At 46.2% G+C, this 27,353-nt stretch overlaps 1 protein-coding gene across 1 annotated transcript in view; it reads right to left on the bottom strand.

Moving 5' to 3' along the window:
- DNAH9 (dynein axonemal heavy chain 9) overlaps positions 1-27,353 on the bottom strand; it is a 264,791-nt gene that overhangs the window by 193,711 nt on the left and 43,727 nt on the right. Inside the window, exons 6-14 of the mRNA XM_056549442.1 lie at positions 23,505-23,716; positions 21,779-22,012; positions 15,684-15,851; positions 13,414-13,530; positions 13,164-13,314; positions 10,100-10,214; positions 9,805-9,873; positions 3,512-3,638; positions 55-310 (exon numbers count right to left, since the gene is read on the bottom strand). Of these exons, the coding sequence (XP_056405417.1) occupies positions 55-310; positions 3,512-3,638; positions 9,805-9,873; positions 10,100-10,214; positions 13,164-13,314; positions 13,414-13,530; positions 15,684-15,851; positions 21,779-22,012; positions 23,505-23,716 (1,449 nt within the window). The remainder of the gene's footprint in view (positions 1-54; positions 311-3,511; positions 3,639-9,804; positions 9,874-10,099; positions 10,215-13,163; positions 13,315-13,413; positions 13,531-15,683; positions 15,852-21,778; positions 22,013-23,504; positions 23,717-27,353) is intronic.

Raw genomic sequence — 27,353 nt, 5'->3', positions numbered from 1 at the left:
AGGTGAACATTCAATTTGACTAAAAATGCTGAACGTGTTCACACAGGACCATACCATGTGCTTTCCAGTTTAATGTTTCTTCTGCTGATTTTAGTCGAATATCAATCTCTTTAAGCTGCCCCTCCACTAGGGGGAACTCCACCTCCAGTATGGTGCTTAGAATTTTGTTGTACCAGTTGGTGGACAGTTCCAGATTCGCAGTGTACTGTCTGTAGGACTCCTTGGTAGAGAAGATGTCTTCGGCCTCCTTTGGTATGGTTTCCATGCGAAGCGTTTGGAGGTATTTCACTTCCCGAAGAACAGACACCAGCTGTAAAAAAAACAATAGCAATATTTAGCCAGGGTACCCTTCTAGTGACTACATAGTAAGTATATATATATATATATATATATATATATATATATATATATATGTATATATATGCTTTTTAAGATAGAAATGGATTTTCACGTGCTGACTAGAGATGAGCGAACTTACAGTAAATTCAATTCGTCACGAACTTCTCGGCTCGGCAGTTGATGACTGTCGAGCCGAGAAGTTCATAACGAATCGAATTTACTGTAAGTTCGCTCATCTCTAGTGCTGATAATACACTACAGTGCCCGCTATTAATTTGATAGGTGAAGAACCCACTTTGATGTTTGCTATGGGATTTCATCAGAGGGTGGAGGGTGGTCCGGTCCGGGCTGTCCTTCTTCTCCCACGGTCTTCTTCTCCACTCTGGGCAGGCTCCGGCCTAGTACGCTGCATAGACGCCGCTACGCCGTGACGTCAGGTGCGTCGCTGCGCACGGGCGTCACTGCGCAGCGACGTCTATGCAGCGTACTAGGCCGGAGCCTGCCCGGAGTGGAGAAGAGGCCCGCCGGAGAAGAAGGACAGCCCGGACCGGACCACCCTCCACCCGGAACGCCCCCGGACACTACAGGAACGATGGATGGCCCGGAGCACCCTGGCAGGTAGGGGAGAGAAGCGGGTGGTGGTGGCGGCGGCAGCCTATGGCCACGCAAAAGCCACTGCAGATCATTGATTTAAAGCGCTCGCTTTAAATCAATGATCTACAGCGGTGTCGCAGGGGGTTAAATAGCCGATAACTTATACCGGAATATCGGTATAAGTTATCGGCTATCGGCCCTAACCTCCACCGATTATCGGTATCGGCCCTAAAAACCGATATCGGTCGATCCCTAGTTGGGAACCGCCCAGTTTAGAAGCAAATCCCCATAGCAAACCTCTTCTAAACTGGGCGGTTCCCGAGACAAGTGTCATCAGAGATTACTTAGATAGAAAAGAACAACCTTAACTTCAGAAGCTAATAACTATTGGAAGGATTAAGATTTTTTAATAGAAGTAATTTACAAATCTGTTTAACTTTCTGGAGCCAGTTGATATATATATATATAAAAAAGTTTTTTCCTGGAATACCCCTTTAAAGAAAAATAAGTAGATAACTAATATAGATAAAGCAAGTCCTCTACATATAAAAGTAATAAAGATCTGCTGGGAGCTGTAATCACTGTCTATGTCAGTGTTTCCCAAGCAGGGAGCCTCCAGCTGTTGCAAAACTACAATTCCCAGCATGCCCGGACAGCCAGAGGCTGTCCGGGCATGCTGGGAGGTGTAGTTTTGCAACAGCTGGGGCACCCTGCTTGGGAAACACTGGTCTATGTAGAGGACAGGAGCTTCTTCATGGTCCTGTACAGAACATACAATGTCCTAAAAAAGTAACATGGAGCCGCCCTCACCTGGTGTCCAAAGGAGCAGCTAACCCTGGGACAGGTAAAGAGTACAGAACATGTAATACTTCCCTGTACTGTAGGGGGCGCTACCAGATACCAGTCAGTGCATACACTTCAGTAATACAGGTAAAGAGTACAGAACATGTAATACATCTCTGTACTGTAGGGGGCGCTACCAGACACCAGTCAGTGCATACACTTCAGTAATACAGGTAAAGAGTACAGAACAAGTTGTACCTCCCTGTACTGTAGGGGGCGCTTCCAGAAACCAGTCAGAGCATACACTTCAGTAATACAGGTAAAGAGTACAGAACATGTAATACATCTCTGTACTGTAGGGGGCGCTACCAGACATCAGTCAGTGCATACACTTCAGTAATACAGGTAAAGAGTACAGAACATGTAATACCTCCCTGTACTGTAGGGGGCGCTACCAGACACCAGTCAGTGCATACACTTCAGTAATACAGGTAAAGAGTACAGAACATGTAATACCTCCCTGTACTGTAGGGGGCGCTACCAGACACCAGTCACTGCATACACTTCAGTAATACAGGTAAAGAGTACAGAACATGTAATACCTCCCTGTACTGTAGGGGGCGCTACCAGACACCAGTCAGTTCATACACTTCAGTAATACAGGTAAAGTGTACAGAACATGTAATACCTCCCTGTATTGTAGGGGGCGCTATCAGACATCAGTCAGTGTATATGCTTCAGTAATACAGGTAAAGAGTACAGAACATGTAATACCTCCCTGTACTGTAGGGGGCGCTACCAGACACCAGTCAGTGAATACACTTCAGTAATACAGGGGTTTTACCAGTAAATTGCCCATTCTAATTGGTCAGTTCTTCCAGCCATTGACACTTTTCACAGATCTGGACTGTCCGTACATTGTATGTTGAGTCTGGTTTCAACTTACAATGGTCCAGGAAAGACCATTATATGTTGAAACTATTGTATGCTGAGGCCATTGTAGGTTGAGGGATCATTGTACACTGTAGTTATGTAGTAGTAGTGCATACACTTTAGTAATACAGGTAAAGTGTACAGAACAAGTTGTACCTCCCTGTACTGTAGGGGGCGCTTCCAGAAACCAGTCAGAGCATACACTTCAGTAATACAGGTAAAGAGTACAGAACATGTAATACATCTCTGTACTGTAGGGGGCGCTACCAGACACCAGTCAGTGCATACACTTCAGTAATACAGGTAAAGAGTACAGAACATGTAATACCTCCCTGTACTGTAGGGGGCGCTACCAGACACCAGTCAGTGCATACACTTCAGTAATACAGGTAAAGAGTACAGAACATGTAATACCTCCCTGTACTGTAGGGGGCGCTACCAGACACCAGTCACTGCATACACTTCAGTAATAAAGGTAAAGTGTACAGAACATGTAATACCTCCCTGTATTGTAGGGGGCGCTATCAGACATCAGTCAGTGTATATGCTTCAGTAATACAGGTAAAGAGTACAGAACATGTAATACCTCCCTGTACTGTAGGGGGCGCTACCAGACACCAGTCAGTGCATACACTTCAGTAATACAGGGGTTTTACCAGTAAATTGCCCATTCTAATTGGTCAGTTCTTCCAGCCATTGACACTTTTCACAGATCTGGACTGTCCGTACATTGTATGTTGAGTCTGGTTTCAACTTACAATGGTCCAGGAAAGACCATTATATGTTGAAACTATTGTATGCTGAGGCCATTGTAGGTTGAGGGATCACTGTACACTGTAGTTATGTAGTAGTAGTAAATTACCTGAGGGTCAAAATTGACTTTAATGAGCTTGGAGTCTTCATCACGTGTGAGGAGCGGACGCATGAGATTATACTGAGACTTCTCCGACACTGTCTGGCACCATTCTTCATAAAGCTTTTCTATGTACCTGTAAAAATAAGTATAGTCACTTTTCATCTAGTGGAAACTGAAATACTCTGTGTTTCTGGAGTCCCTGCTCCTTCCACTACGTGACTCTCATGATCAGCAGCGTCCTCTCCTGAAATACTCTGCGCTCTCTGCTCTCTCCACTACTACTCTGTCTATGTCTATGGCTTATGTTTTCATATAACTCTGCCTCCAGCCAATTCTATTGGTAGTATAAGCAATATATTCTCGCACCCGAACACGGGCAGAGAGCAGCATTTTTACGGCCGGCAGATGTGCTCTTCCATATTTAAAGGCTAAATGAAGCGAGGCGCGTCCAGCCTGCAATCACGTATAGAATTGTTGTGTTACTTTGGGAGAGTTTAATGTTAGACTATATAACTTTAGATCTGTGGTCATCTCCAGGCGAGAAGAAAAAAAATCAATACAATTTAGTTCTTTGAAAAACCACCACAACGTGAAATGATTTTTGTGCTCACTTCTGTGACATCCAGTATCCAGTAGAACAGGACCAGTTCTGGAAACATCTTATAGATAAATAAATGTTATTCCTGCACAATCCAATCCAATCTAATAAAATCATTTTCTTGTTGGGTTCTTTGCGGTACAAAACATGGGTATAAAGCACAGACGTATAAAGCACAGTCTTCAGGGGGGAGATTTATCAAAACCTGTCCAGGGGAAAAGTTGCTGAGTTGCCCAAAGCAACCAATCAGATCGCTACTTTCATTTTTGAAGAGGCCTCTGAGAAGTGAAAGCAGCAATCTGATTGGTTGTTATGGGCAACTCAGCAGCTTTTCCTCTGCGCAGGTTTTGATAAATCCCCCCCCCCCCCCCCCCTGGTGTTTGTAGGACGCTGGTCTTCTTTTCTGTGTAAGACATGAAGAACCATTTTGTTTCTTCTTGAGAAGAGCGTCATGAAGACACGTGGAGACTTTCATGCTTCACTGGGAATTTTGGGAAACAAGAATATGCAAAGCAGCTCTCTCCCTCCACATTTTTCAAGGTGATTTCCTTTAAATGGGCACTGTCATAAGTAGATAGATATAAAAAGTTTTAAAGGGGTTATCCAGGGAAAAAAATTTTTTTATAGACCAACTGGCTCCAGAAAGTTAAACAGATTTGTAAATTACTTCTAATAAAAAATCTTAAAGGGGTATTCTGGGCAAAAACATTTTATCCCCTATCCAATGGATAGGGGATAAGATGTCCAATCGCGGGGGGCCCGCTGTTGAGACCCTCCATGATCTCCCTACAGCACCCGCATTCTATGTGGGGACTGAGTCTCTAGTTTCGAAAACCTCCGGGTTTCCGGGACTGGGGACGTGACGTCACACCCCCTCCATTCATGTCTATGGGACATGAATGGAGGGGGCGTGGCGTGGCGTCACGTCCCCAGTCCCGGAAACCCGGAGGTTTTCGAAACTAGAGACTCAGTCCCCACATAGAATGCGGGTGCTGTAGGGAGATCATGGAGGGTCTCAGCAGCTGGCCCCCCGCGATTGGACATCTTATCCCCTATCCTTTGGATAGAGGAAAATTTTTTTTGCCCGGAATGCCCCTTTAATTCTTCCAATAATTATCAGCTGCTGAAGTTGAGTTGTTCTTTTCTGTCTGACAACAGTGCTCTCTGCTGACATCTCTGTCTGTCTCGGGAACTGCACAGAGTAGAAGAGGTTTTCTATGGGGATTTGCTTCTACTCTGGACAGTTCCCAAGACAGGTGTCATCAGAGTGCATTTAGACAGAGAACAACAACTCAACTTCAGCAGCTCATAAGTACTGAAAGGATTAAGATTTTTTAATAGAAGTAATATACAAATCTGTTTAACTTTCTGGAGCCAGTTGATATATATATATAAAAAAGTTTTTTCCTGGAATACCCCTTTAAAGAAAAATAAGTAGATAACTAATATAGATAAAGCAAGTCCTCTACATATAAAAGTAATAAAGATCTGCTGGGAGCTGTAATCACTGTCTATGTCAGTGTTTCCCAAGCAGGGAGCCTCCAGCTGTTGCAAAACTACAATTCCCAGCATGCCCGGACAGCCAGAGGCTGTCCGGGCATGCTGGGAGGTGTAGTTTTGCAACAGCTGGGGCACCCTGCTTGGGAAACACTGGTCTATGTAGAGGACAGGAGCTTCTTCATGGTCCTGTACAGAACATACAATGTCCTAAAAAAGTAACATGGAGCCGCCCTCACCTGGTGTCCAAAGGAGTTTGGTATCAACTAAAGTGCTGGCTGACTTATTCTTTGTCTGTATTGCACATACGGGGGAGGGGCTACCTCCATGTTGGCCTTGCACCCCACCCACCTCTATCAGGTGTATATAAGGTGGCTTGGATGTTCCAGACCCTGCCATGCTTACTGAACTGTTCACACAGAGGCATATTCATAGTGTAGGGTCCGTCCCAGGAGGCTACCTTATCGCGGTGGGACGGTCCAAGCTATTTGACCGCCGGCGGAGACAAATTTGCGAGCTAAGTGCCTCACTATTTCATAGTTTCACATTTGCATCTATTACACCATAGCTGTATAGCTCTCCATGTTTTAACTGCATATTCATGTTGCACCTATATCCTTGTGCTGGCAGTGTGCTGCTGTATTCTTCTGTTGCTGTATATATATATATATAGATAATTGAGACACAGCGGCACTTCCAAGTGGTGATTAATTAGTGGCTTTATTAATCACAGAGTGAATATGCGACGTTTCGGCCACCTCTCGTGGCCTTCATCAAGCCTGATGAAGGCCACGAGAGGTGGCCGAAACGTCGCATATTCACTCTGTGATTAATAAAGCCACTAATTAATCACCACTTGGAAGTGCTGCTGTGTCTCCATTTGCTGTATACCTTTGGAATCCGTGGCCAGGATTCAACCACCGCTCTGCACTCCATCACCATACTTGAGTGCTGCTCCACCTGCTGGAATGTGTATGTATATATATATATATATATATATATATATATATATATATATACATATATATATATATATATATATATATATATATATAAAGTTTTTTTCTTGGATAACCCCTTTAATTGGCCGGTCAGGGTTCGAACTACAACTCCCAGCATGCCCGGACAGCCTTTGTACTGTAGGGGGCGCTACCAGACACCAGTCAGTACATACACTTCAGTAATACAGGTAGAGTACAGAACATGTAATACCTCCCTGTACTGTAGGGGGCACTACCAGACACCAGTCAGTGCATACACTTCAGTAATACAGGTAAAGAGTATAGAACATGTAATACCTCCCTATACTGTAGAGGGCGCTACCAGACACCAGTCAGTGCATACACTTCAGTAATACAGGTAAAGAGTACAGAACATGTAATACCTCCCTGTACTGTAGGGGGCGCTACCAGACACCAGTCAGTGCATACACTTCAGTAATACAGGTAAAGAGTACAGAACATGTAATACCTCCCTGTACTGTAGGGGGCACTACCAGACACCAGTCAGTGCATACACTTCAGTAATACAGGTAAAGAGTATAGAACATGTAATACCTCCCTATACTGTAGGGGGCGCTACCAGACATCAGTCAGTGCATACACTTCAGTAATACAGGTAAAGAGTACAGAACATGTAATACCTCCCTGTACTGTAAGGGGCGCTACCAGACACCAGTCAGTACATACACTTCAGTAATACAGGTAAAGTGTACAGAACATGTAATACCTCCCTGTACTGTAGGGGGCGCTACCAGACACCAGTCAGTGCATAAACTTCAGTAATACAGGTGTTTTACCAGTGAATGTCCATTCTGATTGGTCGGTTCTTCCGGCCAATGATGCCTTTCACAGATCTGCACTGTCTGTACATTGTATGTTGTGCCTGGTTTCAAGTTACAATGGTCTAGAAAAGACCATTGTATGTTGAAACTATTGTATGTTGAGGCCATTGTAAGTTGAGGGATCACTGTTTTTAAAAAAAAAAAAGAAAAAAAAAAAAAAAAACAACATATACAAACGAGGAAGAATAAAGGAGCAGAGATTCTGGATAGGTGCGACACAGAAAAGATGGATGGACAGATATGCAGCTAACAGATGATGACATCTCTACTGTGCCCCGATTCTGTAGATTTCTCTCTACATCTGTCAGCTCTGAAATAAATCCGGAGTTTACAGTGGGCGTGCAGATTTTGTGTCGGCCATTGATCTGGAGCTGTAATTAAGATTTCTCAATCAGCCCACAGCCCAATTACTGCGCTTCTTCTATATCAGCCTCCGACTTCACACGAGTCTCCGGAGGACAGGACTTTGTAGAGAACCAATTAAGCCTGATAAACTACGCCTTGTGCCCAAACGAAAGAACACCGCCGCCGATCCCTGGTGGACACAGGAGCTCTGTACGGCAACGCAACTGCTGCTGGGTTTAAAAAGCACTTTCCAGCAAAAAGCATAAAAATCTCAGTAATGCTAAACGTGGGAGTCATCACGATTTATCAAAAAGCCAATGATTTTTTTTTTTTAAGTTGTAAACGCTTTTGGTAAAGTTGGGTGGCAAACATTAAAGAGTACCTGTCACCAAACTAAATTTTTAATATATTGTTCCCCATGTAGTTTATAAGATACTTTGCTATTTACTTGCTGTTAAAATTCTCAACCTTTATATGTTTTTAATGTGATTGAAAAAACAGCCACTAGGTGGCTCTGTTCTGTTCCCTGACACAAGTCAAACGCTTAGTTTGGTCTCCTCCCGGCCTGGAGGGAGACCAAACTCAGGAAGTGCATACGGCATAGCGAGTCACAGCGCTCACAGGCTTCAGTGATGTCACCCCTGCTGGGGAACGCCCACTTTCTCCTGCCGGGGGCTCACACAATGTGAGCAAGGAGAAAGGTATAATACACAGCTTTTTAAAGCTCGCAAATATTTTTTAAGGGCAGGAGGGGTGTTAGGAGGAGTTATGGAATTTAATCTGAGTTAGTTTAGAAAATATGGTTTGATGACAGGTTCTCTTTAAATACATTTTTGAGAGATCGCAAAATAGACAGCCTGTTCTTTTCTAGACTATTGAGGATCAAACTTGGATTTAAGTACAGTGACCCCCCCCCCCCCCCCGACCTACGATGGCCCCGACATACGATCATTTCAACATACGATCACTCTCAGAGGCCATCACATGGTGAAGGCAGCATCAACATACGATGCTTTTGTATGTCGGGGCCATCACATAAACGGCTATCCGGCAGCGCAGACTGATTCAGCTGACACCGGATAGCCGTTTACGGTGCCCCATGTGGTCCGTTGACGATCACTTACCTGTCCTCGGGGCTCCGGCGCATCCTCTTCGGGATCCCCTGCATCATCGGCACTCTCCATTGTCGTCATCATGTTGCTGCGCACACCGTCCCGTCATCCAATAGGAGCGGCGTGCGTAGCGACGTGATGGCGGCGACGGAGAGCGAGGATGCCGGGGAAGCAGAGGCCTTGCCGAAGCGTCGGGGACACCCGAGGACGCGGCGACAGCGATGGAAGGCGACATCCAGGGCAGCGGTGACGGTCCGGAGCGGTGGGGACAGGTGAGTACAACTTCCTATACCAGTGGTCTTCAACCTGCGGACCTCCAGATGTTGCAAAACTACAAACTCCCAGCATGCCCGGACAGCCAACGGTTGTCCGGGCATGCTGGGTGTTGTAGTTTTGCAACATCTGGAGGTACGCAGGTTGTAGACCACTGTCCTATACTTTACATTGCACGGATCCCTCAACATACGATGGTTTCAACAAACGATGGTCCATTTGGAACGGATGTTGAGGGACCACTATACTTACTGTAAAAACCGAATCTCATTAGTTTCATTGGGGGCCCAACACCATGGGTCCCCTAGTGATACAAACGAGAAAACTGGATTTTGGGGTTATTCACTTATAAAACACTTTTCTCGCTGAGTTCTTTGGGGGGGGGGGGACACCATGGGTATAGGCTGCTGTCACTTCTCCCATTGCAATCTACGAGAACTGTGGCTAATATGCAACATCCACTTATACTGCTATATAACTTAGCAGACTTGCCATGCAGAGCTTACTACAGCTGGGTGGCGACCATCATGGTTTTCACCAAGCTTTCCTGGAAACAGATTGAAATCTACCACCAATCCTCATTCAGCATCAGACCTCTCCGACTAACCAAGGGCCACAATTCCATACTTACTGGTCCAATAGAGACATCATCTCCTCGTACTTCTGCTTCATTCTTTGACCTTCTGCTGACTCCATACACCTGATAAAGTAAGGCCACATATTCATGAAGAGGAATTACCATCATGGCTGCCAAACTACAGTATATATCAAACACTAGTGCACAAAACAGTGGAGCAGCTACCCATAGCAAATCCTATGAATTCCGTTAAGAATATGGTAATTGTTGATTGGTTCATTGCTCAGGATTGTTGCCCCCCTTATTTTTGCCTGATATGACAATATGGCAGAGACATGGGAAGACTCACGGCTGTGTGATATGGCGGAAGTTGCTGTACGGGGTCTGCAGCCTCTCTCTCAGTTGTTTAGCCCAATTCAGATTTCCGGAGACCAGTGGCATATTCTTATTTATCTGTGGATATCCTAAGATTACAATGTAATAACATACAGTGAAACGTCACATCTAGGCATATATCTTTTCAGTGGGATCAAGACCACAAGCTGGAGTCATATCCGCTCTGAAATCTGGATCAGCACAGCACCCTATCACCAAACTGGGGTAAGAAGGAGACATAATAGGGACATCTAGAGTGAAATGCTGGATAATTGAATAGGAAGAGGAAGCTGTCAGAGATAGTAAGGGTGCAACCCATGTCATTCAGAACTGGGGAGAGGAGCCATGCTGGGGACCAGGAATGAGATGGGAAGCCATAATGTATACTAGGAATGAGATGGGAAGCCATAATGTATACTAGGAATGAGATGGGAAGCCATAATGTATACTAGGAATGAGATGGGAAGCCATAATGTATACTAGGAATGAGATGGGAAGCCATAATGTATACTAGGAATGAGATGGGAAGCCATAATGTATACTAGGAATGAGATGGGAAGCCATAATGTATACTAGGAATGAGATGGGAAGCCATAATGTATACTAGGAATGAGATGGGAAGCCATAATGTATACTAGGAATGAGATGGGAAGCCATAATGTATACTAGGAATGAGATGGGAAGCCATAATGTATACTAGGAATGAGATGGGAAGCCATAATGTATACTAGGAATGAGATGGGAAGCCATAATGTATACTAGGAATGAGATGGGAAGCCATAATGTATACTAGGAATGAGATGGGAAGCCATAATGTATACTAGGAATGAGATGGGAAGCCATAATGTATACTAGGAATGAGATGGGAAGCCATAATGTATACTAGGAATGAGATGGAGAGCAATGTATAGGATTACCAATGAGAAGAGAGACATGCTGGGGGAAGGGAATGAGAGGGCAGTCATGCTGTGGACAAGGAATTAAATGGGGAACCATGCGAGGAAGCTATGCTAGGCATCGGGAACTAAATGGGAAGCCATGCTAGGGACTAGAAATAAAATGGGAAGTCATGAGATGAAAAGCTATGCTAGGGAACAGGAATAAAATGGAGAGCCATGCTGGGGACAAGGAATGAGATGGGGAGCCATGCTGGGACAAGGAATGAGATGGGGAGTCATGCTGGGGACCAGGAATGAGATGGGGAGCCATGCTGGGACCAGGAATGAGATGGGGAGCCATGCTGGGGACCAGGAATGAGATGGGGAGCCATGCTGGGGACCAGGAATGAGATGGGAAGCCATGCTGGGGACTAGGAATAAGATGGGGAGCCATGCTGGGACCAGGAATGAGATGGGAAGCCATGCTGGGGACCAGGAATGAGATGGGGAGCCATGCTGGGGACCAGGAATGAGATGGGGAGCCATGCTGGGACCAGGAATGAGATGGGAAGCCATGCTGGGGACCAGGAATGAGATGGAGAGCCATGCTGAGGACCAGGAATGAGATGGGAAGCCATGCTGGGGACCAGGAATGAGATGGGGAGCCATGCAGGGGACCAGGAATGAGATGGGGAGCCATGCTGGGACCAGGAATGAGATGGGGAGCCATGCTGGGGACCAGGAATGAGATGGGGAGCCATGCAGGGGACCAGGAATGAGATGGGGAGCCATGCTGGGACCAGGAATGAGATGGGGAGCCATGCTGGGACCAGGAATGAGATGGGGATCCATGCTGGGGACCAGGAATGAGATGGGGATCCATGCTGGGACCAGGAATGAGATGGGGAGCCATGCAGGGGACAAGGAATGAGATGGGGAGCCATGCTGGGGACCAGGAATGAGATGGGAAGCCATGCTGAGGACCAGGAATGAGATGGGAAGCCATGCTGAGGACCAGGAATGAGATGGGAAGCCATGCTGGGACCAGGAATGAGATGGGGAGCCATGCAGGGGACAAGGAATGAGATGGGGAGCCATGCTGGGGACCAGGAATGAGATGGGGAGCCATGCAGGGGACCAGGAATGAGATGGGGAGCCATGCTGGGACCAGGAATGAGATGGGGAGCCATGCTGGGACCAGGAATGAGATGGGGAGCCATGCAGGGGACAAGGAATGAGATGGGGAGCCATGCAGGGGACCAGGAATGAGATGGGGAGCCATGCTGGGACCAGGAATGAGATGGGGAGCCATGCAGGGGACCAGGAATGAGATGGGAAGCCATGCTGAGGACCAGGAATGAGATGGGGAGCCATGCTGGGGACCAGGAATGAGATGGGGAGCCATGCAGGGGACCAGGAATGAGATGGGGAGCCATGCTGGGGACCAGGAATGAGATGGGGATCCATGCAGGGGACCAGGAATGAGATGGGGAGCCATGCAGGGGACCAGGAATGAGATGGGGAGCAATGCTGGGACCAGGAATGAGATGGGGAGCCATGCAGGGGACCAGGAATGAGATGGGGAGCCATGCTGGGGACCAGGAATGAGATGGGGAGCCATGCTGGGACCAGGAATGAGATGGGGAGCCATGCAGGGGACCAGGAATGAGATGGGGAGCCATGCTGGGGACCAGGAATGAGATGGGGATCCATGCTGGGGACCAGGAATGAGATGGGGAGCCATGCTGGGGACAAGGAATGAGATGGGGAGCCATGCTGGGGACCAGGAATGAGATGGAAAGCCATGCTGGGACCAGGAATGAGATGGGAAGCCATGCTGGGACCAGGAATGAGATGGGGATCAATGCTGGGGACCAGGAATGAGATGGAAAGCCATGCTGGGACCAGGAATGAGATGGGAAGCCATGCTGAAATCGATGAACACTGTTTGTGGGCATTGTATAGGGGCAAACTGTGGCTGACAATATAAGACCACAATGTCTGTAACTGCAACTTTCTTATTTTTTTTTTTTTTAAAGAAGAGGTTTTGCAGCAGCTGACCCCCTGCTCTGCGTATTAGAAGTCTCCTGTGGCCTTGTAACTTCTTTTTGTGTAATTTAGGTCAGAAAACATCTCTCCCACAGTGATGCAGTAATATACCTTGTTCCTTGACCTCCAGCATGTGTTGGTCATAGATGGCTTTTGAGTTGTCCAGTTCTTCCTCGAACATGGTGATGAGCAGCGGGTATTTATCAAAAGCATCCTGTGCGATGATGGGCCTGTCCAGGAGGCTCCCGAACATATCCAGAAGCTGGCAAGAAAGCCAAAACCATTACAGATACACCGCAAAGTAAGACCCAGATCACTGATCGCCCCTTACACAGAACAACTATCAGGGGTGACTACATACCCGAAACGCATGCTCTAGGCACGAGGTGTCATCAAACGCCAGGGAGAACACCGTCCCCAGCCTCCTGTCCATGTCCTCAACATTCAGCTTGAAATCAGAGACATCCTCCTCGAATTCCTACAGACGTGAAAAAAAGAGACAATGAGCAGAAATACCTGTATAGAAGCAAAGCCTATGATTTGGTTCATCCAGCTCTCTGAATGCTGCCTGCAGTTCAAAGTAAGGTGGATTTAATTCTGGTTACTAGCTATTTATTGTTGTTATATTGTTTTGCATTATAGACGTTTCATATTACGTAAACATACAGGACTCTGACGTGTGAAGGGGTTATCCAAGCTTACAAAAACATGGCTGCTCATGTCCTCATTTTGTGTGTGGTATTGTAGCTCAGTTCAACTGAAGTGACTAGACCTGAGATGTAATGCCTCACACAACCTGAGGATGAGAATGGCGCTGATTTGTGGAACAAAGCAATCATGATTTTCTAATCACTTTAAGACAGTGCTTCCAGACCAGGGTGCCTCCAGCTGTTGCAAAACTACAACTCCCATTATGCCCGGACAGCCGAAGGCTGTCCAGGCATGCTGGGAGTTGTGGTTTTTCAACAGCTGGAGGCACCCTGGTTGGGAAACACTTCTTTAAGAGCTGAAGAACATGGGGAGGATTTATCAAGGGTGGTGTAGGTCAGTGGTCTTCAACCTGCGGACCTCCAGATGTTGCAAAACTACAACTCCCAGCATGCTCGGACAGCCGTTGGCTGTCCGGGCATGCTGGGCGTTGTAGTTTTGTAACATCTGGAGGTCCGCAGGTTGAAGACCACTGGTGTAGGTGAATGTTTTTTTTAAACCATTAATTTGTGGTTTGGGAAAAGTGTATGTGCACCAAATGTATCAAATGGTGCAGGGCACGTGGTAAATATGGCGCTAGTACACATTTTTTACTTTAATACATCCCTTTGAAAGGTTTCCACTCTGCGACTTTTTAACCCGTTGCGACAAATGTGCACCTTTTTAAAAACTGCTGTGACAGTTTTGTAAGCCAGGTTTGGGCTGGTGTAGATTTGTTGTGTTTTTGAGGGGTTTGCATTTTTTTGTGCAACATTCACACTTTAGGGAATACTCTGCCCCTAGACATCTTATCCCCTATCAAAAGGATAGGGGATAAGATGTCTGATCGCGGGGGTCCCGCCGCTGGGGACCCCCGCTATCGCGACTGCGGCACCCCAGACATCCGGTGCACGGTGCAAACTTCGCTCCTTGCAGGATGACTGGCGATGCGGGGCGGAGGCTCGTGACGTCACGGTCACGCCCTGCTCATAACGTCACGGCCACGCCCTGCTCGTGATGTCACGGCCACGCCCCCTCAATGCAAGTCTATGGGAGGCGGCGTGACGTCCATCACGCCCCATCTCATAGACTTGTGTGGCCGTGACGTCATGAGTCTCCGGCGCTGCACCCAACGCTCTAAACGAACGCCTGGTGCAGCAGGGGGATCTTGGGGGTCTCCAGCCGCGGGACCCCCGTGATCATACATCTTATCCCCTATCCTTTGGATGGGGCATAAGATGTCTCGGGTCGGAGTACCCCGTTAATAAATTTGTTACCACTACAAAGTATAAACTGAAATTAACTTTTGAAACTTCGTTTGCAGGTTTTTTCGTGCTGCAAAAATTCGCAAGTAAAAGTGCTTAGGTGCACATGCAACATTTTGTGCTTCAATTGTAAGAAAAAAAAAAAGATCTAAATACAATAATAAATGCCCCCCATAATGACTTGAAATTTCCCTTCCTAACTTTCTTTGCATGGTTGTTAATCGAAGTTTATCTGTTTATCTGATTCCCAATAAGCCGATAGGACGCCCCAAACATTGCGGTGCTGAGCAGCTGCCACTCTCGTTCTGGGAGCTCGGGGGCCATTGGTCTAATAAAAATCATCATTAGCTCCTTAATCAGCTGGTGACTCGCAGAATGATAATGGGGACATTGTATCCAAGGAGAAGAGACTGATCAGACCTGGTCACCGATCAATCAGGAAGGTGAGAAGGCTCAGGCCTGACACCTAATGGTCATTTTAAATACTGCTACAAATAATTACTTTTATCAGACTATAAACTTGCTGACTGTTTCCAACAGCAACCATCTGAATTCTGTTAGTGTTTCAATTATTGCTGTAAAATGTTTTGAGTATAGGAAGCAATGGTGGCAAGCAATGCAATATATTTTGTCATAGTATGTATATATATATATCTACAGACTCATAGGCAGCCCCCACCTTGTTCTCTGTGTCCAGGCAGTCGTACGTTCTCTCGGAGAACACTTTATACGCATCTTGGAACTCCTGGTACATATCGGCCACCGTCCGACTAAGAACTTTCCCTTTAATGCCACCAAACTCAACTTTCTCCAGTTTCATCATATCCAGGGCTGTGAGTAATAAATCCTGCAGAGACATTGCAGCACAAAGAACAATATGAGCATGTATCAATGACTACAAAATACAATATCATAAGGGTTAAGTGCAACTAATACAACACACAGATCTCTATCCTGCCTACATCTCAGCAGAACATACCATTTAGTATTAGGTATATAGGGAATTGTAAGTGTATCTGGATTTCTACTTTATTATGAATGCATCTATATCAGTGGTCTCCAAAGAGTGGACCCCCTGTTGTCGATAAGGAGTGCAATAGCAAAAATTAGTTTTAATGGGAGACTGCGCAGAGATCAGCAGACTTTTTATTCAGCCGCTGTATATCCAGGAGGAGAGAGCACAATGTTCTGCGGCGTGTCCATTAGTTTAAGAGCGCCTGCCACACAGCAAAATACAGGGGCGAAAACTACGCTGAGAACATGAATAATTAAAATCTGGAGCATTTACTGCTATAACTCCTGCTGCCGGACATGACAGGGAGCGTGCCAAGGAAAAACACGAAAAAACAGGGACATAAAAACTGTGTTGCAGCATTAAGCCTTGATGCAATAAACATATGCTGGCGGTCTTAAAGTGAATGTCCACCAATTAAATGTGTCCTCTTAAGGTCGAGCACTGAGTGCTGATAAATTTCATAAAGTGAGCTCCAAGTCCCCTAAATAGTCTAATAGTTAAAGGGGTACTCCGGTGGAAAACGTTTTTTTTTTTTTTTTTTAAATCAACTGGTGCCAGAAAGTTAAACAGATTTGTAAATGACTTCTATTAAAAAATCTTAATCCTTCCTGTACTTATTAGCTGCTGAATACTACAGAGGAAATTATTTTCTTTTTGGAACACAGAGCTACAGAGTTCTCTGCTGACATCATGACCACAGTGCTCTCTGCTGACATCTCTGTTCATTTTAGGAACTGAATGTTTGCTATGGGGATTTTCTCCTACTCTGGACAGTTCTTAAAATGGACAGAGGTGTCAGCACAGAGCTCTGTGTTCCAAAAAGAAAAGAATTTCCTCTGTAGTATTCAGCAGCTAATAAGTACTGGAAGGATTAAGATTTTTTTAATAGAAGTAATTTACAAATCTGTTTAACTTTCTGGCACCAGTTGATTAAAGAAAAAAAAAGTTTTCCACCGGAGTACCAATTAAAGGGGTCCTCCAGGACTATAAGAAATTCATGGCCTATCATTAAAATAGGCAGTCAATTCCAGATGGGCAGTATACAACTCTCAGAGGGGCTGCATATTTTTTGTATTAGAAAACAGAGCAGCTCAGTCCCATTCCAGCAAATGGGACTGATCTGCAATACCAAGTATCACCACTACTAAACGCATGGAGCTGTACCTGGAGGACAATGACAATCAGCTGATTAATTGATTTATTAATTGATTCTGATATGGATGGCTTATATCAGATTTATTTTCCTGATCAGAGCCAGATACTTTGACATGTTCTTTTTTTCTAATCTGTTTCTAATTTTTAATTGTAGTTTTTTTTAAATGTCATTTTAAGTACATTATTATAGGGACAGCCATCTTGCCTGAGTTTTTTTTTATAGATATGTAGGCTCCATTGACATAGGTAACAATAGACAGGAGCTGGAGGCATGAATAGGAGGCATTACTGGGCATATTCTGTGACCTGTGCAGAGGTCATTCTATAGGGAGAGGGAGGCTGATCTGTGCGCAACATGTTTTTTGTGTGCACCGGTTATCTATTAAGTGGGCCAGGAAATCTCCGGGCGTATACAAGATATATGGTATTGTATATGCTACAGATCTCTATTACAGGACCGAAACCAAAAGAGTGTAAATGTAGCCTCTGGTTGGTTAGTTTAAAGGGATACTCTGGTGAAAAACTTTTTTTAAATCAACTGGTGCCAGAAAGTTAAACAGATTTGTAAATTAAATTGTAAATTAAATTGTAAATTGTAGATTTGAAACACAGAGCTCTCTGCTGACATCATGAGCACAGTGCTCTCTGCTGACATCTCTGTCCCTTTTAGGAACTGTTCAGGGTAAAAGGAAATCCCCATAGCAAACAAATGCTGTTCTGGACAGTTCCTAAAATGGACAGAGATGTCAGCAGAGAGCACTGTGCTCATGATGTCAGCAGAGAGCTCTGTGTTTCAAAAAGAGAAGAGGATTTCCGCTGCAGTATTCAGCAGCTAGTAAGTACAGGAAGGATTAAGATTTTTTAATAGAAGTAATTTACAAATCTGTTTAACTTTCTGGCACCAGTTCATTTAAAAAAAAGTTTTTCACCAGAGTACCCCTTTAAACTAACCAACCAGAGGCCACATTTACACTCTTTTGGTTTCGGTCCTGTAATCGAGATCTGTAGCATATACAATACCATATGTCATATATACGCCCGGAGATTTCCTGGCCCACTTAATAGATAACCGATACACACAAAAAACATGTTGCTCACAGATCAGCCTCCCTCTCCCTATAGAATGACCTCTGAAGTAATTTACAAATCTGTTTAACTTTCTGGCACCAGTTGATTTATAAAAAAAAAAAAAAAGTTTTTCACCGGAGTACCCCTTTAAGTCAGTTTACGTCTATTTGCTGTATGGCAATTCCAAACGGCGTAAAATCATATTCCGTGTGGTATTAATTCTTATTTTTATATTATAGAGGTCTATGAATGATGGCTGTTACTATATTGCTTTCATGTCATTTGTCATGGCTATACATCTGAGCTAGATGTTGGGGAATTACCCCTCTGAAAAGACATATCATAGTGCAGTGTTTACCAACCAGGGTGCCTACAGCTGTTGCAAAACTACAACTCCCAGCATGCCCAGACAGCCAACGGCTGTCTGGGCATGCTGGGAGTTGTAGTTTTGCATCACCTGTTGGAAAACACGGTCAAAGTGTGAAAAGAGCCTAACTTAGTAGATCTGACATTCAGTATTTTAGAAAGCTGGATGACAAAGCAAGTTATACCTGCAATACTGACCATTTGGAAAGTCATTTAACTTTATTCGCGGACTGTAATGCTGCGGGCTGCCCTTTACTATCAATGACAACAATATCCTCTCCGGCATACTACGGCCCTCCACATCATGAGCTGGCAGCAGACACATTAACCGCCGCCGTGTTCTCATATTAATGGACTGCGGTGGAAGTGATAATGACGCACGGCTGTTTTTCAGAGCCGCGCTGACAAGGAAGAAGGGGGTCAAATGCTTTAATTTAATCATTAGGACTGACGGCTAAATGGTATATATGACCGGGTCCAAGCGTCGCTTGCCTTTCCTCCATCCAGAGCTGCGGCGGGATCATCTGTAAACCTCTAAAAATATCCTTCCTCGGAACCTTATTACCGCTCTGCCGAAAATTGAACTGAGGATCATTAAAGCGGCGGCCGAGCGGCTCCGGCAGGGAAAGGGTTATGAGTACAGAGTGAGGTCAGTCTTCTACAAATTAGTGGACTTCAATCTTCATTAAAAGGTGTCTGGAGAAAGTGACTGCTGAGTCCTGCTCCAGATCTGACGGTGGTTTTAGTTACTCGAAATTTATCCCCTTAACGGCCACAATACGTCTTTTGTCGGCAGAGCAGAGTCCGCCTGGCTACTTAGTCAAATTGGCTCGTGGTAAAATTGTGATTACAGCATCTAAGTGGTTTCTGGGCATCTGTCACCTCATCAGAGCATAGGCAAAACCATAGCCGGATGGATGCGGATGGGTTGCCATGGCAGCAAGAGGACTCATATATATATATACCCCTAAATATGCCATGTAATTGCACCTTCTTGGCTGTGCCTCCCTATATTACCAGGATACTACTATAGTAGTAGTGCGAGTGATTGGGAGATTGCATGTCCCATATGGGACTAGTAAAAATTTGCAAAATGTAATTTAACATTTTGCAAATTTTTGCAAAAAAAAAAAAAAATATGCATTTCCTTTTTTTATTTTATAAAAAAAATACACACATTTGGTATTGTCATGTCCGTAATGACCTGAACTATAAAACTTCTCTCATTATTTATCACACATGATGAGACCTGTAACAAAACAAATAAAATAAAAACATGCCAGAATTGCTGAATTTTGTTAACTGGCCTCCCAAAAAAGCTAAAGAGAAAATGATCACAAAGTCATATGTACCTCAAGGTACACTAAAAAAAAAAACAGGCCCTCATATGGGTATGCCCTCACATGGAGAATCAGCACATCTGTCTGACTGCCCCCCCAAAGTGGGAAAAGTGGGAAAAACATGGCCCCTTTCTTGATCAGTGGGGGTTCCTGCATGTAGGTGATCTGTTGAGCATTCATAAGGAGTTGTCCACAACTGGTGTGGTATTACAGTTCAGCCCCATTCACTTCAATGGATCTGTGCTGCAATACCAAACATAATCCATAGATAAGGGGGGCGCTGTTTCTGCAAGAAAGTATTCTATTTTAATGTTAGCCATTTCAAGGTAGCATGGATATTTTATTTGCTATCTTATGGAAATTTCAGTCTCCCGATGTAAATAAAAACATTCTCATTGACTGACAGAGAATTTTAATATGGTAAATGGATAAAATGTAAAGTAAAGTAGAAACTTGCAGAACTTTTCATTAACAAAACAAAGTTCTACTTCAAATTCTAGCTGCTTAGTAAAATGTGGGTTGTATTACGAGTTGAGTGACACAGGCTACATAGCACACTCTAATATGCTGGAAGTTGGATGCAGCAATCTATAGCTATCCCCGCAGCAATCTATAGCTATCCCCGCGGCAAAATCTATAGCTATCCCCGGAGCAATCCATAGCTATCCCCAAAGCAATCCATAGCTATCCCCGCGGCAATCTATAGCTATCCCCTCGGCAATCTATAGCTATCCCCTCGGCAATCTATAGCTATCCCCGCAGCAATCTATAGCTATCCCCTCGGCAATCTATAGCTATCCCCGCAGCAATCTATAGCTATCCCCGCAGCAATCTATAGCTATCCCCGCAGCAATCTCTAGCTATCCCCTCGGCAATCTATAGCTATCCCCTCGGCAATCTATAGCTATCCCCGCAGCAATCTATAGCTATCCCCGCGGCAATCTATAGCTATTCCCGCGGCAATTTATAGCTATCCCTGCAGCAATCTATAGCTATCCCCGCAGCAATCTATAGCTATACCCGCGGCAATCTATAGCTATCCCTGCAGCAATCTATAGCTATCCCCGCAGCAATCTATAGCTATCCCCGCAGCAATCTATAGCTATCCCCGCGGCAATCTATAGCTATTCCCGCGGCAATTTATAGCTATCCCTGCAGCAATCTATAGCTATCCCCGCAGCAATCTATAGCTATACCCGCGGCAATCTATAGCTATCCCTGCAGCAATCTATAGCTATCCCCGCAGCAATCTATAGCTATCCCCGCAGCAATCTATAGCTATCCCCGCGGCAATCTATAGCTATCCCCGCAGCAATCTATTGCTATCCCCGCAGCAATCTATAGCTATCCCCGCAGCAATCTATCACTGTAATGTATATCACCTCTATATCACTGTTATGTATAATATCACCTCTATATCACTGTTATGTATAATATCACCTCTATATCACTGTAATGTATTATATCTCCTCTATATCACTGTAATGTATTATATCACCTCTAAAGCACTGTAATGTATTATATCACCATCACTGTAATGTATTATATCACCTCTATAGCACTGTAATGTATTATATCACCTCTATAGCACTGTAATGTATTATATCACCTCTATATCACTGTAATGTATTATATCTCCTCTATATCACTGTAATGTATTATATCACCTCTATAGCACTGTAATGTATTATATCACCATCACTGTAATGTATTATATCACTGTCATGTGCTATATAACCAACTGATGCATTTCATTGCGGGATGGAAGAAGGATTTTACACGTACGTTCTAGATGTGTCGCCTCAATAACCTCACCCTCACAGAACTCACCTCAATGGTTTCCAGTCTCCTTATGAAGCAATCCAGTCTTGCAAACACAAGTATGGGTGGAAAGTCCCATGTTTTCACCTCCTGACCACTTTTAAAGTAGCTCGGCAGCTTGTCCCTGCTCTCTTCAAACGTGTTCATCAGAGATCGCAGGACGGAGAGAACCTCCTGGACACGAGCCACACTTTCTTCCGTTTCCCCTTTCAACAGGTCTTCTGGGTTTAAGTAGTTCCGAGCCTGCGCCAGACCAGAGAATAGAAAGGGATCATGCACGGACATCATCAGCACAACAAGCTCTCCTCAACTAATACTTTGTTACAATGTATCAAGTGCAAGTAAAATACATAATGGATCACAGAATATTTAGCTCACAATGGACTGTCTAAAATGGATACAATTATAACAAACCTAGTATGAAGGTTTACAGACTCTGGATATAAGCAAGAACATTCCCATTAACTGACAGCAAGCAGAGATCCTAAAAATTCAATATAACCTGTGTTTTAAAAATGTAAACACCACCAGAGTGTGCTGCAAATTATGGGAATTCCACCAGGCCGCAGGAAGCCGTGTCCCTCCTACCTTGACAAAGGAAACGTTGCACGTTGTTGCAGAAATAGATGTACAGTGACCCCCCCGACCTACGATGGCCCTGACATACGATCATTTCAGCATACGATCACTCCCAGAGGCCATCACATGTTGAAGGCAGCATCAACATACGATGCTTTTGTATGTCGGGGCCATCGCATAAACGGCTATCCGGCAGCGCAGACTGCTTCAGCTGCCACCGGATAGCCGTTTACGGTGCCCCGTGTGGTCGGCTTACAATCACTTAGGCTGGGTTCACACTACGATTTGAACTACGGTTCCCGTATATGGCTGGGAGGACCGGTGGTCGGGGCTTAATCGCGGCGCCCGCACTCAGCCGTATTCGGGAACCGTAGTTAATGTATGACTATGAGCCGACCGGAGTGAACCGCAGCCTCCGGTCGGCTGCTTTTTCGGCCGTATGCGGTTTCCCGACCGCAGGCAAAAACGTGGTAAGCCCCGCCCACCCCTACTCCCAGCCGTATAAGGGAACCGTAGTTACAAACCGTAGTGTGAACCCAGCCTTACCTGTCCTTGAGGCTCCGGAGCGTCCTCTTCGGGATCGCCTGCATCGTCGGCGCTCTCCATCGTCGTCATCACGTCAGTGCACACGCCGTCCCGTCATCCAATAGGAGCGGCGTGCGTAGCGACGTGATGGCGGCGACGGAGAGCGAGGATGCCGGGGAAGCAGAAGCATTGCTGGAGCGTCGGGGACACCCCGGGGACGCGGCGACAGCGATGGAAGGCGACATCCAGGGCAGCGGTGAAGGTACGGTGTGGCGGGGACACGTGAATATAACCTCCAATACCAGTGGTCTTCAACCTGTGGACCTCCAGATGTTGCAAAACTACAACTCCCAGCATGCCCGGACAGCCGTTGGCTGTCCGGGCATGCTGGGTGTTGTAGTTTTGCAACATCTGGAGGTCCGCAGGTTGTAGACCACTGTCCTATACTTTACATTGCACGGATCCCTCAACATACGATGGTTTCAACATACGATGGTTCATTTGGAACGGATTACCATCGTATGTTGAGGGACCGCTGTATTAGAAATCGTCAGAACTTTTCATTATGAGCTTTATGGACATAAGACTGTATACGTGCATTTATTTATGGTGTCACTAAAGGCTCACATACCTGCTGGATGAACAGGTTGTAGATCTCTTGCATCAGGACGATAATCCGCGCAGGGGTGTTATAGTATTTGGACTGAGACCACACCAGGCACAACATATGCATTAGAGGAACAATCAGTGGTTTCACCTCATTGAATTCAACATTTTCGATTTCTTCAAAATGTCGCTGGAGGGGCTTCAGATAGAGATTGATATCCTGGGCTTCTGACAGGGCTGGAAACAGAGACAGGACATAAATGGGTTACAGATTGCTACGGGTATTTCTATCTCAAACATTATATCTGATAGAGGCAAGTCCCACCTCTGGGACCCTCACCTATCTCCAGAAGATGCATAAATGCAGGCGTTACATAATCAGCATACTCTCTTTCCCTAACTCTCATGTAGCTCAGCTGTTTTCGCTACAAGCTGTCTGGACGGTGCCCGGGAGCCCTCAATCTGGAGATATGTGCGGGTCCCAGAGGTGTTCCGGCCAATAAGCCATACATTTCCAAATGGGAATATCCCTTCAAATTAAACACCTAAGTAGCACAAATCCTTTCCTAAAAGTTTACTAAAATGTACCAGATTTAGGTGTAAAATCCTCACAGGATGGTCTACACTGGATCAAACAAGTACCGTGGTCCCTCGAGTTACAATTTTAATTGGTTCTGGGACGACCATTGTATGTTGAAACCATTGTATGTTGAGACCACAACTCTATAAAGGCAACAAAATGTCATCCAAAAATAGGAAAAAGTGAGAATTAAATAAAAATAAGTAGATAACTAATATAAATAAAGCAAATCCTTACATATAAAAGTAATAAAGATCTGCTGGGAGCTGTAAATCATTGTCTATGTCAGTGTTTCCCAACCAGGGTGCCTCCAGCTGTTGCAAAACTACAACTCCCAGCATGCCTGGACAGCCAGCCCTGAACCGTCCAATCCTGAAAAACACCCTCCAGCAGAGGAGACTCGCATTGATAGTTAAGACCTGCCAACACAGCAGGAGAAACGAGCGCCCTTCCCGGAGGAGTGGAGAGCGGAGTCACCAAATGAGCGACTGGTGAGCCGTGGGGGGCAGACAGATCCAGTGGAGGGACCGAGGAGACTTGTCCCACAGAGACAGGATGGCCCACTGAAGAGGGCGGCACCGGAACTAAGCAAAAGGAATGGCTTCCATGGCCCCCACCATTCTGCGAACACTTCCATGCACCAAGGGATGGTCACCGGTTCTGGGCTGTGCAATAGGCGGATCCTGGACAGAAGAGCACTCCGCTTGTCCGATGGAAGCAGAACCCGAGCCTTTTTGGTGTTGAAGTGAAGCTCCAGGAAAACCAGAGACTGCGTGGGAGAGAGGCTGGATTTCTCCCGTTTGAACAACCACCCAAAACTGGTCAGGGTCTGAAGAGTGATGTGGAGACTATCCTGATTTTGAGCAAAGGACGGAGCTTTGATCAACAGGTCATCCAGATAAGGAAGCACCAACACCCCCCGAGAGCGGAGGATGGCAATTACCAACGCCAGGACCTTTGTGAAGACCCTGGGGGCCGTGGCAAGCCCAAAGGGCAGGCCCACAAACTGAAAATGATCAGAAACCGTTGGTGTGCCAGAAAAATAGGGATGTGGAGGCATACAACCAGGATGTCCACCGAAGATAGGAATTCGCCCTGATCCATGGATGCAACAACGGAACGGAGAGATTCCATTTGGAAGTTCTGAAGGCGCAAATGCCAACTGAGGAGCTTCAGATCGAGAATCGGAAGGACCGTTCCCCCTTTTTTGGGAACAACGAACAGGTTCGAATAGAAGACCAAAAAACGTTCCTGGGGCAGAACCGACACAATGACCCCCTGCACAAGGAGGGTGTGGTGTGCAGCCAGGGCCGGAGAGCGGGGAGGCCGGGACCGGAAAAAACGATCCCAGGGAAAAGAACCAAACTCGATTCGGTAGCCATCTGAAACAATGTCTTGAACCCAGGAATCCTAGATCTGCGCCAACCAAACGTCCCAAGAGAGGGACAGGTGACCACCAACCCAAGAGGAAGGCTCAGGTGGGGGCACCCCTTCAGGCGGAGGAAGGCTTGCGAGTACCTGATTTGGCGGAGAAATGTCCAGAAAGGCTGTCTTGCTTCCATGAGGGGCGCGCTTTGAACGTAGGAGCCTTCCGAGACTGCGAAGGCGCCGGTTTGTCCTGGTGACCTGAGACAAATGACCGAAACTAAGAGGACTTGTGGTGAGAATCTGTGCAACGCACCTTATTCTGAGAGAGATGATTTCACCCAGGCGTTTGCCAAAAAGGCGGCCGCCAGTAAAGGGCATCTTGGTGAGGGATGTCTTGGAGGCCCGTCGGCATGCCAAGCCTTCAACCACATGGAGCGGCGGATAGCCACCAAGTTGCTAGAAGCAAAGGCAGCACAGCGATGGAGATCTGGAGAGCTAAGTCAGCCAGATCATCTGGAGGAGGCCTGGATAAAACGCCTTGGTGACGATGAGAAGCCCAGGCTGCTAAGGCCTTGGATACCCGAGTCACAGCGAACGGAAGTAAGAATGAGCCGGCTGCTTCAAAAGTGAATTTTGCCTAATTCTCAATTCGCTTGTCCACGGGGTCCTTGAAGGAAGCCGCATCAGCCAGAGGAAGAGTGGTGGATTTGGATAAACGAGAGACTGGAGGGTGCACTATACGGGGGGTAGACCATTTGGAGACCAGGTCCTGGGTAAATGGGAACATAGCCTTCAGCCGTTTAGACCCTTGGAAGCACTTTTCGGGGTGCTTCCAGGCAGTCTCCAGCAGGTCATCAAACTCCATATGAGTATTGAAGACATTGGGAGAGCGGCGAGTGCGACGGAAGGAAACTTCTGGAGCTGGGTCAGAAGTTCCAGTGTCCTGTAGGTGAAAGATGTGCCTGACAGCCGACACCAAACTGTCCACCATGTCTGACATGGATGACAGCTCTTCGGACTCCAAGTCCACCAGTTCCCTAGGAACGAGTAGTGGAGGCTCTAGATCTAGTTGACAAAGATCTGGAATGGTGGGCCGTGGATCGGGAGCTGCCCCTAAGGGAGCGACTGCAGGAGCGAGGACACCGGCTAGTAGATAGCGATAGGGATTGAGAGCGGTGTGGAGACGTCCCATCGGGTGAGGAGTCAGAGTAAATGACCTTAGGGCGTTTGTGAGAGTGTCGACGGCCAGAGGAGGCTGAACAAGCCTCCCGGGAGAGAAGACACAAGAAGGAGTGCTTCAAGGCAGTGGCCCCCTCTCTGGAAACCTGTGCCAGATCAGAGACCACACGCTCCAGGGAGCTATGCTGGGCGGAAGGCACAGGAGGGCTGGGACGTGAAGCGGAGCAGGCAGAACAGGTGGACTCAGCAGAACCACCTGGCATTTTAGTTTTTCAGCTTGTGCAATAATAGTAAGTGACTATGGCGGCGACCGCACGTCTGGGAGAGGGTTCGGAGCTGGGGTCGGACATGGAAAGGAACAGAAAAGTCAGCCAACCCAGAGAAAAAAGGAACAAGCAGAACCGGTGGGGATCCCTTGCAGAGTTGTAGGTCCCTTGCAGAGGTGGTGGTCGCTTGAGAGAAAGAGAACCCTTGTCCAGAAGCTGCAGAAAAGCAGCGTGTAGGAACAGCAGCAGCAGCGTGTAGGAACAGCAGCAGCAGCGAGTAGGAACAGCAGCAGCAGCGAGTAGGAACAGCAGCAGCAGCGAGTAGGAACAGCAGCAGCTGGCAGAGAGCAGTGTGCAGGAACAGCAGCGTGGAATCCCTGTGGAGAGCAACTGGAGGAACAGCGTTGTGCAGCGGTCCCCCCCCCCCCCTCCTCAAGGAGTTCATGGCCTCCCATAGGTAGAGGGACCAGGAGGGAGGAGA

This window comes from Hyla sarda, chromosome 13, assembly GCF_029499605.1.
Source record: "Hyla sarda isolate aHylSar1 chromosome 13, aHylSar1.hap1, whole genome shotgun sequence".
In the NCBI taxonomy this organism is placed as follows: domain Eukaryota; kingdom Metazoa; phylum Chordata; class Amphibia; order Anura; family Hylidae; genus Hyla; species Hyla sarda.
The sequence above is the reverse complement of the archived record's forward strand: the minus strand, read 5'-3'. Positions and strand labels throughout refer to the sequence as shown.